The following is a 15,000-nucleotide window of genomic DNA, read 5'->3' as shown; positions in this document are numbered from 1 at the left end:
AAATATCAAGATGTATCCATCAGTGGACCAATTGCATGCTTTTGCAGAGAACAAGAAGCTTTCCATCGACTCCTTCAGACATTAAGCACCCCCCACAGCCCAAATGGAATGATAAAAAAATATATATATATAATATATTAAATGTCTTTGCATTCAGGGGGGTAGTCGACTACCAGTCGACTATCTGCAAATTTCGGCCAACGGACGCAGTGTTGTTGAGGTGTCTCAGGGAGATGACACATATATTCCGTGACAGATGGGGATAATGTTTACATATCCTCCGTTTCCCTTTCTCCGTGTTTACATCTCGATGGTGTAGCTAGCCATCCATAAAGCTCTGGAAGTACATTTAACACTAGAAGCATCGACAGCTGTCAACACTTGCGGCGGGCGCGTTGCCCTGTGGCGTCTGGGACGCCCACTTTAAATATCGGCATCAAGTGCAGTGGAACACATCCACTAAATGATGAAAGCGCTATATAGACGAGGCGTGAGGAATGCTTCTTGACAAGTGGCTGGCCTCTCAGTTCTTCCCACACTTAAACATAGAAGTGCTGGGAACGCTTTCATTCACAGAGAAATTACTTATTCAAGAGAAGTCATGAAAAGACTATGAGAGACCATTCAATTTTTTTCATTTTTCTTTTTTAAAAGAGTAATTTAATTTTCAAATATCAAAGCCCAGTGGTGGAGCAGGGATGGAGTGGCGACAGTGGTCAGGAGGTAGAGAGGCCGTCTGGTAATCAGAAGGTTGCCGGTTTGATTCCGGCTCCTCCAGGCAGCGTGCCGAAGTGTCCTTGGTGCCTTGCATGGTCGCCTCCACCATCAATGTGTGAGTGAATGTGAGGCATAGGTTGTAAATCACTTTGGAAAAAAGCGCTATAGAAATGTTAGGCTGGTAAAGATATGCCTCCTAAAATGTCTAAACGGAAGTACAGGAAGTACCGGCTACAGGCGTTCCGGTTCCGACAAAACAAGTATAGAAACGTGTGAAGTCAAGTGCACAATATTTCCTCGTTTAAGCCACTTTACCACATGACCGGGACGTTCTAGCTTGTCTGCCGACAGGATTCGGCAATTGGTCCGTTCGGAGGCAGCTTCCAGGGGAAGTACATACACCGGAAATTCTACCCCATATAGCGGCAGTAGTTCTTTACCAGGCTTTATCTCACGGAGGAACGGGGTTACAGGCTAACGGATGCTGGATGGAGGAATCGCAGGATACAGGCCAACAAACGGAGAGAGCTTGCTGGCTACTAGAACTGACATGCAAGATAGAACTACTACACTAGAGTAGTGGCTAGAGGCGGCACAGACTATAAAACAGACTGACTTACGAGCGCTGAGGGGGATAGAATATAAATACAGGGGGGGGGGGGGGGGGGGTAACGACAACAGACAACGGCTGTTGGTGATGACAGATTGACGACAGATTGACGACATGTCTTGTAATCGGGGATCTTGAAATCGCTGTGGTCTGACAAGTGCATGACTCATCATCAGTGACAGGGGGAAGGGTTACACATCGCACACACTTTCACCAGATCTTTCACCAGCAGGAATCCCAGAGGAGTCTGTTCGAAAACACACGAGAGCAGTGACACAGGTTTTTGGTTCGTGGAGGTATTTGTTTTGGTCAGAGGAATACCAGGGCAAGGTTTTAGCGTTTTCTCTGTGAGAGAATGAGCTGTCATTCCTTCCTTGCCTAGTCTTGGTGTCTCATTCTCTCTCTCTCTCTCTCTCTCTCTCTCTCTCTCTCTCTCTCTCTCTCTCCACTCGTTATTCTCCTTCATATTCTCAGTGGGGATATTCCGAATATGAAACTTGTATCGCTAAATTCGGATGATGAATACAGCATTGAAGTTTGAACAATCGTAATAAGCTAGTGGAGAACAAAGCCAACTTGTCAACCACACTGGTAATGGGATGTACAGTAGGTGATTTCCCAGATCTCTGCCAATCCCCTTTTTAAAATGTCCCTAATATCATGAATGAATGAATGGCAACTGATGGAGAGACTCTACTCTATATAACACGGCAGGGCCATCGAACGTTGTAATAGGCTGAACAGTTTAATAATGTTATTTTCCAGATATTTCGCCTCCTTGATCTCACGCAACCCCCCCCCCCCCCCGGACCCCACCTACCCAACCTCCTCCAATGTACAGTTTCTTCCCCCTCAAATGTATATACTCTCAAATGTATATAATGTACAGTATATACTCTCTTTTTAGAAACTCTGTCCAGTGTTTCCCCTGAAAAAAAATTCAACAGCGGTGCTGTGCTGTGCGCACGCTGCCGTGATCCATATTTGTGCGTGCGCACGTGCCGTCGGAATCCATATTAGCGCATGCTGCCGGAGAAATTACTTAAAACTACCTTAGAATTGTTTGAGATAGGTTATTCATTAAATTAATTAATTAATTATTCAATTAAATCTTATCAATTGAAAATATCTTGTATTTGGTACAATGAGTCCAATATTGAGTAGAATTATCTTATTCCACTGGCAGATAATTTAGCTTATTTTTTTCTTGATTTTGGTCAATATAATCTTGTTTTAAGAAAATGTTAACCTTGTTTTCTTAAAACAAGATTAAATTGAAAAATCAGAAAAAAAGCTAAATTATCTGCCAGTGGGGTAAGATAATTCAAGATAATTCTACTTAATATTGGACTTATTGTACCAAATACAAGATATGTGCACTTGATAAGATTAAATTTGTTTGCAGTGTATAGTTGTAATCAAAGTAAATGTCAAGATTAATGACATGCCTCAACACTTAAATGTACACTGTTTGTATTGAACATAGATATAGATGATTTAATAGATACTATAAATAGAAAACATAGACATAGATACATAGAACATACTAACTGTCTAACATACACAAATCATAACACTACAACAGCACTTGTGACTTTACACCTAAGAAGTCTCAGTGGCATAGGCTACATTCTGCCTTAGAGCATTTCATTTTCCTGGGCTTTTGAAAGAAAAGCTCCAGGGCTCTTTAGTAGGGAATTCACTGGTAGGGGGCCCATTGATGCTGAGACGCATACAAGCGGCCAGATGTTCACCTGTAAATACGGAATCAATCACTGCATCAATTTCAAGATCCGGTCCTGACTCCGGTCTCCTCTCCATCCCCACCACCAACATGCGGACTGTTGGTCCCAGAGCCTTCTCTGTTGCCGCACCCACCCTCTGGAACTCACTCCCTCCAAACATCCGTAGTGCTACATCCCTGCACCGAGGATCTCACCCGTCTAATGAACACACTAGACAATATCAAGATGTATCCATCAGTGGACCAATTGCATGCTTTCGCAGAGAACAAGAAGCCTTCAGTCGACTCCTTCAGACATTAAGCACCCCCCACAGCCCAAATGGAATGATACAAAATAAAAATAAAATAAAAAATGTATTATTATTATTATAATTTTTTTTTTATATTCTAGTTCATAGCAGAATGCATGCCGCTTATATGCATGCCGCTGTTGAATGCATATAAGGGAAACACTGCTGTCTATTAATCAGAGTTTCCAACGGCCGGGTCAATATGACAGGTGTTGTACTCTTAAACAGTACTGTATATTTGTAGATCTGGTATGTCATAAATGTCTGGATGTAACAGTACTGTATATCTGTATGTCATGTATGTTATGATGAATTGAAAATGGGGGACCCTGATGTAAACAAGACGAAAGTCTTTCTCTGGTCTGCATCCCCTTAACAATTGTGTGTATTGAGCCGTACTGTACTGTACCCATTCTGCAATCTGTTAAATAAAGTTTTGAATCAATCAATCAATCAATGGGTGCACGAAGCTATCATTTCAATGTACTGTACATAGCTATTTAATCAGTGATTAGCCTCGCCCTCTAATCACCAGATATCATCGTTATCACACTTTGCATGCTGACTGACAATGGCGCTACTACTAGAAGACAAAGGCGATTTTTATGTGATTTGATTGGTCTAGATTCTAGAACTTCTGGGGCAGGCTGGCAGACAGTGGAAGTCCTACTGTCAACAGACTGTAAACCTGATTAACATCACTATTGTAACCGAGGAATAGTCCGCCTATACTTTTACAAAATTTACACTATGATAGGTATACTACACTATGATAGATGATTATCATCAACAAAACGGGGTTTCCTTTATTTAATTTACAGTTGAATTTGACTTGTGTGTGTTAACTTGTGTAATGTTAATTGTGTGTATTGAGCCGTACCGTATTCTACCCATTCTGCAATATGTTAATAACGTTTTCAATCAATCAATCAAACAACACTGTTTGTTTACACAGTCACACATAACGTTAGTTAGCTAGCAAGCAAGCTATGCAGTACCATAGGCTTACCTTTGCCAATGGACAAGACAGATTTGAAGAAAGATCCACAGAATATCCAGTAAAAAGTAAAAATCCAGGAAAAGTCCTCTGGCCAAAAATAAACCTCTTGTCCAACAAAAGCTCCTCTGTTTAGCAGCCCAACCAGTTAGCCATTCAGTTAGCCATTCAGTTGCGACTTGCTTGTAGTTATCATTTCAACATTAAAAGTGTGTTGTCCCTTCCCGGCCTGGTGATGACATCACGTTTAGCTTTTAATGTGATTTGATTGGTCAATCTGGTGGGGACTTTGTGGCCCAGGTGGCAAATTTGAAGGATAATAGAGTGCTTGGCTTCTCTAACCTAGTCCAGGGCTGCAGCCCAACCCATTGAATTAAGCTAGAATCTTATTGGCTAATAATATGTAACATGTAATATGTAGGATGCCTGAAAAAGACAAGCCGCCCTAATTCTCAAAGCCTCCATGTCAATCAAATAATGCTGAGCAGTGAGTCAGTGACAGTGTTAGAGAGTGAGAAGGAGAAGAGGGAGAAAATTGTAAAAAGAAAATAGAAAATGTCTCCAGGAGGGAGAAAATTATTATAACACAGAGATGAAAAATTATGATTTCTTTCTATTATTGTAAACTATCATTTTTTTTTAAAATATATTATTATTATTTTTAATAAAAAATGTAATTAAATTTTTTCTTACTGTTTATATTTTTGGGGCAGCTTGGCTTCCCTTGGCCTCCATAAATATTCGCCACTGATTATCGGTAAAATGTTTTAAGCTGATGATTTGTTACATCCCTACAGCAGGGGTGGCCAACCTTTTTTGAACCAAGATCTACTTTTTTATTTACCACCTAGCCCGAGAGCTACCAGCCAAAATTGTATATTGTAAGCCGTCATTTGAGGCTTTATAAAAGCAGCATAATGAACACAAATCTGTCAGTGCCGAGTCCGACCTCAACTTAAATAACAAACAGCATTGCTTGTTGTAGTTAACAAGGAGAGGAAGAGTTGATTAAAAAAAAAAAAAAAAAAAAAAAAAATCTTAATATAATCCAATTGTATTAATCAAGATCTACTTGAAATCAGCCCGCGGTCTACCTGTCGATCGCGATCGACTGGTTGGGCACCACTGCCCTACAGGATATATATATATATTGAGTGAATAAATATATTTATTTTTTTATTATAATATATATATATATATATTTCTTTTATGGCAGTTTAGGGGGCCCCCTGGTGGCTTTGGGGGCCCTATGCAACCGCATAGTCCGCATATGGCAAGAAACGGCCCTGGCAATAGCGCCAACATGGACGCACAGAGCGAACACCCATTTGCCTCTGATCTGGGGTCAGCGATCTCCAAAAACTATAATCTGAATTAGGCTTTAGTACTGAAGCTGGACGTTATGGCCGAGACAGTAAAACGGTTGGAATTTAATGGAGTATAAAGAGAGACTGGAGACGTCATTAGCCAGTTACATGCTGCACACCATGACTCTGTGTATTATTAGATAATGTCTGTTATCAGGGGAGAGTCCGGGCCAGCAGAACAATGGTAGAAAATATAAGATAAGTTAACCTCTTCTTCCCGTGCGGTCCAGGGCCGCAAATGACATCATGTCATAAATCAAGCTCTGCAGACATAATTATCTTATTTTTTTTTCAAACGTATTCAAGAATAAACATCATAACCATGTCAAACCAGCAGTTATAATGTATATTTCCATCAATACGCTTGTTTACCAATAGGTTAAAGTGTTATTAGTAAGGTTTTAGTTTTAAAAAAAATATGTTGTTGTCATCGTGGAAATCGGCCATTTTGAATTACCGGACGTCGGTGAATGTAGTCATTTTGAGTCATTTTGAGAAGAGGACATCCAGAGCTTTCAATGAGAGTTGGCATTTTTTAGAACTACACTTCCCAAAGGCTTCTAGCGTTTTGCAATCAAATTACTTTATGATTATTATATATTTTTTTTTAATTACTCTGGATTATATACCACAAAACTGAACGTCTTGGTAAAACGGCTTTGAGCTGGTTTAAAAACTATCTATCTGAAATAACTCAGTGTGTCTCAGTAGAAGATTATACCTCAGCTGCTCTTACTGTAAACAAAGGTGTTCCACAAGCTTCTATTTTGGCCCCTGTCTTATTCTCCATTTTATAAATGAACTAGGAAATGGGATAAGCCCAGCACGGTTTCATTTATATGCCGATGATACAGTTGTTTACACAGTGGCTTCCTCTTTAACTCAGGCCATAGAGCTTCTACAGGATGCTTTTAATACACTGCAACACTCCTTGCTAAGGCTAAGACTGGTCCTTAATGCAAAAAAGACCTAGTACATGACCTTCTCTTGCTCTCAAGCTAATACAGCTGTCCCTCCGATGCTGACACTGGAAGGGACATGCCTTGACAAAGTAGCATCCTACAAATATCTGGGCATATGGATTGATGAAAAGATGGCCTTTGATGTACATATTGGGAACCTACTGAGAAAACTTAGACCTAAACTGGGCTTTTTCTTCCATTTAAAGAAATGTTTCCCGTCTGAAGCCAGGAAGAGAATTGTGCAGAGTTCCTTTCTGTCTGTATTAGACTATGGCGATGTGATTTATATGCATGCTCCTTCCTCCCTGCTTAAAAAGCTGGATTCTGCGTACCATGCTGCTATATGTTTTGTAACGGGTGCAGGCTCTCACATCCACCACTGCACTTTGTATCAGTCGTTAGGATGGTCCTCTCTGTACCAAAGAAGACAATCACACATTTTTATCCTGAAGTCATTGCTAGGTAAGCTGCCCTTATATATTTCCAGACTTCTGTCCTTTTATACTTGCTTTTTTAATACCAGACAAGCAGCAAATGGGATCCTTTTAAATGTTCCTTTGATGCAGTCAGAGCTTGTTAAAGCTGCATTCTCCTACTGCTCCCTTTTTATGGAATATGCTGCAAGTGAAACTTTGTCTAGAGGCACTTCCTACTGTGAATGCTTTTAAAGGTATGCTACAACTAGCCCTTCATGAAACATGTACCTGTTTTACCTGATGCTATTGCTGATCTGATTATGCTCCTTGCCACTGCACAAATGGCCTTGTGTATTTGTATTTGATTTGTATGTTTTTTGTTTAATGCCCTTGTTTTTATGTTGAAACTTGTTGTGTGCCGTGTTGGTCAGGACTCCCTGGAAGAAGAGATCTTGTATCTCAATGGGACATTCCTGGATAAATAAAGGATACATTTTTTTTATAAATACAGTAGATTTCATTATCTGTTCTTCATGCACGCCTGGTGATACTAAATCCAAATTGAACTTGGCCATTTGACAGATAAGATTTGGCCCAATCCATAAATGTGCGAATTGGCTATAATAAAGTAATTTATATGCCTGCTATTCTATATTCTATAATAATATTTCAAATGGCATTGGTCCGGATGGGAGAATTCAGTACTGTATATACAAAACCTTCTGTTTAATCATCTTCCCTTTATTTATTTATTTAGATTTTTTTGTACATGTGATCTCAAGCAGGTACTGAACGAGCTCAGTGGCAGTTTTTCATGTCTGATAGTTTTTAGCTGTTATTCACTGTCAAAGATGCAAAGAAATATCATAATTCATATTCTCCTTTGCTTCATCACAATTTAAGCAAGCCTAGTAATAGACACAATATTTCTGACACTGGGAATACATTCACTGAGGTCCATAGATGTCCCTAGATACCAAGAACATGCAAATGGACCTTGTAGAAGTGGAGCAATATTCCATTTACTTAGATATGTATTTTAGGCGGATTTTCAGAAAATAGGGCTCCGGGTTTAAGAGGTCAAAGTTGCTTTAATGGCATGACAGAAAAAAAAGATCTATGTTTCCAAAGCAATATAATAAACAGAATAAACATCAAACAACAATCAAAGAATAAAATAAAATCAACAAATCCATATAATTAAGGCAGAAATAGGAACGCAACGCTGGTTCTTCTCTCTGAGATTATGGCATTCTAACACAAACTGTGCCACTAGAGGCAAGGATTGTTCATGATAGCTTTTCTTCTTGAGGGATCAAGCAAAAATGTGGGATTATTCAATTTAATTACATTAATTAATTACATCTCTCTCTCTCTCTCTCTCTCTCTCTCTCTCTCTCTCTCTCTCTCTCTCTCTCTCTCTCTCTCTCTCTCTCTCTCCCCCAATACAGCACAGTTCAACTTGATTCCTGTGGGACTACGAATTGTGGCAATCCAGGGGGCGAAGACAGGGCTATACCTGGCCATGAACAGTGAAGGCTATCTCTATACCTCTGTAAGTATATCCACTTAACAAACACGTTTACTAAAGATAAACTATTTAGCTTTTGATCATGTATTTGGATCACGACCACACATCACTACGAGCCACGGCGGAAAACCCCAACAATGTCATGCTGTCGTGTGTGTGTGTGTGTGAATTACTGTATTAATGAATTAATTGCTGGATAAATGAGTGGGTGAATTGGTGACATTGCTGGACACAGAGGCGCTTCGCGTCTAATAGAAAAACAAACGTGAAACCTTGGCGCACGGGTACAGTAGCTGTTAGCTTGTGGCTAGCTGTTTGTTTCAGTGATTGATGCTAACGTTGTACGAGATAGTTGAACTGTTGAGCATAATGTCAACAAGAATCAAGAATCAAGTTTATTTGTCACATACATACCAGGGCATTCAGTGAAATGCGGGTGGTCTTGCTTGCATTGATTGTGCAAAATACAATATAAAATAGAATAAAATAGGCATCGAAAAAATAAAATAGATAAGACACAAGATATGCATGGTAAAAAAAAGACATGCTAGGTTCCTGAGAAACTGGTTCTTATATACACTACTATGCAATATACAATTTACAATGTTAACTCTTAATGTATCTAAACTATACAGTACCTCCTTCTTTTAAAGTGTTTCTAAAGATTCTATTTTTTAAAGTGACATTTTGTTTAAAGTGTTTTTTTTAGCGGTTGCCACATGAGTGGTGTGTGTGTGTCTGTGTGTCTGTGTGTGCTCATGTGTATTTGTGAGTGGAGAGTTCAGTGTTCAGTGTTCTGATGGCCTTGGGGAAGAAGCTGAGTCGGAGTCTCTCTGTTTTTGCAGCGTGTGACCGTAGGCGATTGCCTGACCGCAGCAGCTTAAACAGGCTGTTGTTGGGGTGGTGGGGGTCTTTCATAATTCTGCAGGCTCTGGATTTGCACCTCCTGTTATATAAGTCCTGCAGGGGTGGTAGTGTAATACCCGTAGTACGCTCAGCTGAGCGCACCACTCTCTGGAGTGCCTTTCTGTCCTGTGCCGTGCTGTTTCCATACCAGGCAGTGATGTTTCCAGTCAAGATTCTCTCTACAGCTCCGGAGTAGAAGGACTGGAGTATCTTCCCCGATACTCTGAACTTCCTTAACTGTCTCAGGTGATAGAGGCGCTGTTTCGCCTTTTTCACCACAGAATCTATGTGTGTAGACCATGTCAGGTCCTCTGTGATGTGGACCCCCAGGTACTTGAAACTGCTCACCCTGTCCACGATAGCCCAGTTTATCCACAGTGGCGTGTGTGTCCCCTGCTGTGTTCTCCTAAAATCCACGATCAGCTCTTTGGTTTGACCAATGTTCAGGATTAGGAGTAGGCTGTTGTCCTGGCACCAGCGTGCCAGTTCATCAACCTCCTCCCAATAGGCCTTCTCGTCATTGTTAGAGATCAGCCCCACCACCACTTTGTCGTCCGCAAACTTCACTATAGAGTTGGAGCTAAACCTGGCCACACAGTCATGTGTGTACAGTGAGTACAGCAGGGGGCTCAGAACGCAGCCCTGGGGGGACCCGATACTCAGGGTGATTTTGCTGGAGGTATGAGCCCCCACCCTGACCACCTGGGGCCTGTCACTTAGAAAGTCCAGGATCCAGGCGCTCATGGCGGAGCTCAGACCCAACAAGCTCAAGTACTAATGTAGAAAGGTGTATGTTAACCCTTTCACTACCACACTACAGACGGTTAACCTTTCACTACCACACTACAGACGGTTAACCTTTCACTACCACACTACAGAAGGTTAACCCTTCCATTACCACACTACAGAAGGTTAACCTTTCACTACCACACTACAGAAGGTTAACCTTTCACTACCACACTACAGAAGGTTAACCTTTCACTACCACACTACAGAAGGTTAACCTTTCACTACCACACTACAGACGGTTAACCTTTCACTACCACACTACAGAAGGTTAACCTTTCACTACCACACTACAGACGGTTAACCTTTCACTACCACACTACAGACGGTTAACCTTTCACTACCACACTACAGAAGGTTAACCTTTCACTACCACACTACAGAAGGTTAACCTTTCACTACCACACTACAGAAGGTTAACCCTTCCATTACCACACTACAGAAGGTTAACCTTTCAGTACCACACTACAGGTTAACCTTTCACTACCACACTACAGACGGTTAACCTTCTGTAGTGTGGTTGTGAAAGGGTTAACCCTTTGGTAGTGTGGTAGTGAAAGGGTTAAAAAAACATTTATGTTTGACCACTTACACACATTGTGATTGAATGAGATGCATTCCATGTCTCATAGCCAAAATATAGCACCTTGTGCCTTACAGTGTGAACAGTAGCTATCACTCCTCCTTGGTTACTGTTAGGAATCCAGGTAAGAATGTCGAGTTCAAGTGTGGCACGGAAGACGGAGACGGAGAGGGTGTTGCTCTTCTCAAATATGTGTTATTTTATTATCAGAACCACTTTGAGCGATAACATTACTTTACAAGGTAAAGCAGGTAAATAGTAATACAAGGAAGATACTGAGATAAACAACTTAAGGAAAGCAATAAGAGAAAAGGGTGGTGAGAGATCCGACTTCTCGACCTAAAGCAAAGATAACTTTTAAATCATGATAACAGGCAAGATATCCGTCGTCTGCCCGTGGACGTCTGTTCCCAGTAACACTGCTGAAGAACCGACAGAAAGAGAGAGGCAAAGTATTACTATAAAGGCCTCAACACAGCCAGCAGACCCAATCAGCACCAGTGACACAGACACAGGCAGGTGACAACAATCAGGGATAATTACTGAGACAGCAGGTGACAACAATCAAGGTAATTACTGAGACAGAGTGAGAATTCCAGGATGGCAGCAGAGCTTCCAATCCTGAATAGGGAGAGAAAGCCCAGACGTTACAGTTACATCTAATCCACAAGTCACTCAGTTACATACATTAATACTCAAGGTCATGCTATATTATATTGGCAGCCCGATCTTGCTTAAAATATGTAAATAAAGTATTACTTAAATAAAGTAGTATCGAACCACAGGAAAATGGTACATATTGGATGTTATGTTATAGCCACAAGTAATATATTGACGTATTTACAAAAATTTATAAAAAAGTAATATACAAATAATTACATATTTTAAATGTTTTAACTTTTAACTATTTCAGATTTTTCTTTTTAATTACCCTGTTGGGGAACAAACCCAGGGTGCTCGCATTGGGAGGCGAGCCTTTATCAAGACTACCAAGACACACTTTTCTGATAGCCTCGTCCAAACCCTAACCCTAACCTTAAATGACCTTAAACTAAGCATAACCTTAACCCTAACCCTAAGTTTTTATCTCAACCATAAGGTTAAAGTTAATCATCAGTGCTGTGTTTGTATCAGGGTGGGTGGGTGTCGTCTTAAGGCCTCTGCATGCTACAGCAAATTCAAAGCAACTTCGACACAACATCGACAAAGCAACGGTGTTGCAGACACTCTACCTTTATGCTTCTGCAAAATCAACGCGCAGCCTATGTAACATTGTACCCCGTATGTAGCTAGGTTCCCTAGATAGATGACGCTTCCCTTCTCAACCAACCCATTGATAAAAGCAGAAAAATAAGTATAATTTTTACTTCCGGGCGGGGGGTTTCAAAATAAAAGAGCGAGTCTAAAAGCACCGTAAATACGTTTATTTTTTACAATATCTAACGTTACACGAACCTAAACTAATCTAAAGTTAGTTTAGGTTCGTGTTAACTTTGGATAATGTACAAAATAAACGTATTTCCGGTGATTTTAGACGTCGCTCTTTTATTTTGAAAACCCCCGACCGGAAGTGTTATAGTGTCTGTTGCTAGCAGCTTGACTTTCTGTGCTTTTCGAGCTAACGTTACCGTAACATCATTAGTTTCCAATGGAGAGGACCTCGGCTCACATGCAGCTCAAACTACCTATTGGAATAAATTACTTGATTGATGTTTAACTTGTCCCTGTGTGTGTCCAGTCATTTCGACTAGCAAACGTTGTATTTAACGTTACCTCAGGACGGATACCATTGTATTTACTTGGTTAGCTAATGTAGCTAATGTGGATAGCATTTTGAATAGACCCAATGCTAGCTGGCTGGCTACATATTTATTTACTAAATTATGGAGGCTTTTTAATCGTCAAGGTAAGAGGATTTGTCATGATCAACTGAAGGCGTATGCTATGGAACAATATGTGCTTGGGTTTTCAGAAAAAGGCGAGCTATGTGACGCTGATTATTTAGCGTCAACGCTGGCTTCAACAATGGAGGATATTATTCTCTGCGGGACTAATATTATTCTATGACAGCCCCGCCCCCATTCGCTAACCAACCAATCACTGCTACGCAATATCAACGCAACGGTTGTTCAGATTAGATTCTGGGGACATGTACGCAACGTCCAAGCAACACAGTCTACAAGACCCTCTAAAACAACCGCGCTGAAATCGCGCCGATGTTGTGTTGCAGTTGCTTTGAAGTTGCTGTAGCATGTAGAGGCCTTTAAGGCCTCTGCATGCTACAGCAAATTCAAAGCAACTTCGACACAACATCGACAAAGCAACGGTGTTGCAGACACTCTACCTTTATGCTTCTGCAAAATCAACGCGCAGCCTATGTAACATTGTACCCCGTATGTAGCTAGGTTCCCTAGATAGATGACGCTTCCCTTCTCAACCAACCCATTGATAAAAGCAGAAAAATAAGCATAATTTTTACTTCCGGGCGGGGGGTTTCAAAATAAAAGAGCGAGTCTAAAAGCACCGTAAATACGTTTATTTTTTACAATATCTAACGTTACACGAACCTAAACTAATCTAAAGTTAGTTTAGGTTCGTGTTAACTTTGGATAATGTACAAAATAAACGTATTTCCGGTGATTTTAGACGTCGCTCTTTTATTTTGAAAACCCCCGACCGGAAGTGTTATAGTGTCTGTTGCTAGCAGCTTCACTTTCTGTGCTTTTCGAGCTAACGTTACCGTAACATCATTAGTTTCCAATGGAGAGGACCTCGGCTCACATGCAGCTCAAACTACCTATTGGAATAAATTACTTGATTGATGTTTAACTTGTCCCTGTGTGTGTCCAGTCATTTCGACTAGCAAACGTTGTATTTAACGTTACCTCAGGACGGATACCATTGTATTTACTTGGTTAGCTATGTAGCTAGCATTTTGAATAGACCCAATGCTAGCTGGCTGGCTACATCTTTATTTACTAAATTATGGAGGCTTTTTAATCGTCAAGGTAAGAGAGGATTTGTCATGATCAACTGAAGGCGTGTGCTATGGAACAATATGTGCTTGGGTTTTCAGAAAAAGGCGAGCTATGTGACGCTGATTATTTAGCGTCAACGCTGGCTTCAACAATGGAGGATATTATTCTCTGCGGGACTAATATTATTCTATGACAGCCCCGCCCCCATTCGCTAACCAACCAATCACTGCTACGCAATATCAACGCAACGGTTGTTCAGATTAGATTCTGGGGACATGTACGCAACGTCCAAGCAACACAGTCTACAAGACCCTCTAAAACAGGGGTCTCAAACTCGCGGCCCGCGGGCCAATTGCGGCCCGCGGGATGATATTTTGCGGCCCCCTACTGGACATCAACGTTTAGTGTTAATGCGGCCCGCGCGCAACTGTTTGCCGAGTCGTTGCGCGAGAGTTGGACGTTTTATTTATTTTATCACTTGTAGGCTATCATAGCGCAGGCTCATGTCAGCAACGTTATGTTAGTGACTTGGTTGAAACGTGATTCCGGAGTGATACCAAGTAAAGTGGAAGCAAATGCATCCTCGCTATCTCTCTCCTCTGCGAGCACTCCTCATGCTCTGCATGTCTGTCTGTCTGTGTGTACGGGTCTGGTCCAATCACATACGCGTCCCGTCAGCGTTTTTCCCCCTCACCCACAGTCTGCGAATCAGAGGCAGAGTAGGGGAGTAGGGCGGGTCTTCACGGACTGCATGTCGTCTCTCTCTTTCAGTTCAAATCGAAGCAGAGTTGAAAGCGCATTGATTGATTGATTGATTGATTGATTGATTGATTGATTGATTGATTGATTGTCGACAGTAAACTCGCTCCCAGTTTTATCTCTGTGAGATAAATGTAGCTATTAGCCTATTTTCGCCAGCAGGCAGCCAGCAGAAAAATATGGCATTTTCAAAGATGGTCAGTAAAAGGAAAGTCGACTGCAATTCAAAGGTGAATGGACGGGAAAATATGCATTCAGCCTAGGCAGCCTTGCGTCCCAGCCAGGGGCGTAGCTGGAGATTCTGGGCCCCATGAAAGAATCAATTTGTGGGCCCCCAATCTATAAAAAAATTTG

The 15,000-nt window shown here is 41.1% G+C and overlaps 1 protein-coding gene across 1 annotated transcript in view; it reads left to right on the top strand.

Moving 5' to 3' along the window:
* LOC311232921 (fibroblast growth factor 11-like) overlaps positions 1–15,000 on the top strand; it is a gene marked incomplete at both ends in the record, with an annotated part of 151,965 nt that overhangs the window by 61,233 nt on the left and 75,732 nt on the right. Inside the window, one exon of the mRNA XM_084319754.1 lies at positions 8,555–8,658. Within this exon, the coding sequence (XP_084175880.1) occupies positions 8,555–8,658 (104 nt within the window). The remainder of the gene's footprint in view (positions 1–8,554; positions 8,659–15,000) is intronic.

The sequence above is a fragment of the Notolepis coatsorum genome, assembly GCF_963971535.1.
Source record: "Notolepis coatsorum genome assembly, chromosome: 8".
In the NCBI taxonomy this organism is placed as follows: domain Eukaryota; kingdom Metazoa; phylum Chordata; class Actinopteri; order Aulopiformes; family Paralepididae; genus Notolepis; species Notolepis coatsorum.
This window is presented reverse-complemented; position numbering and strand designations above follow the sequence as displayed.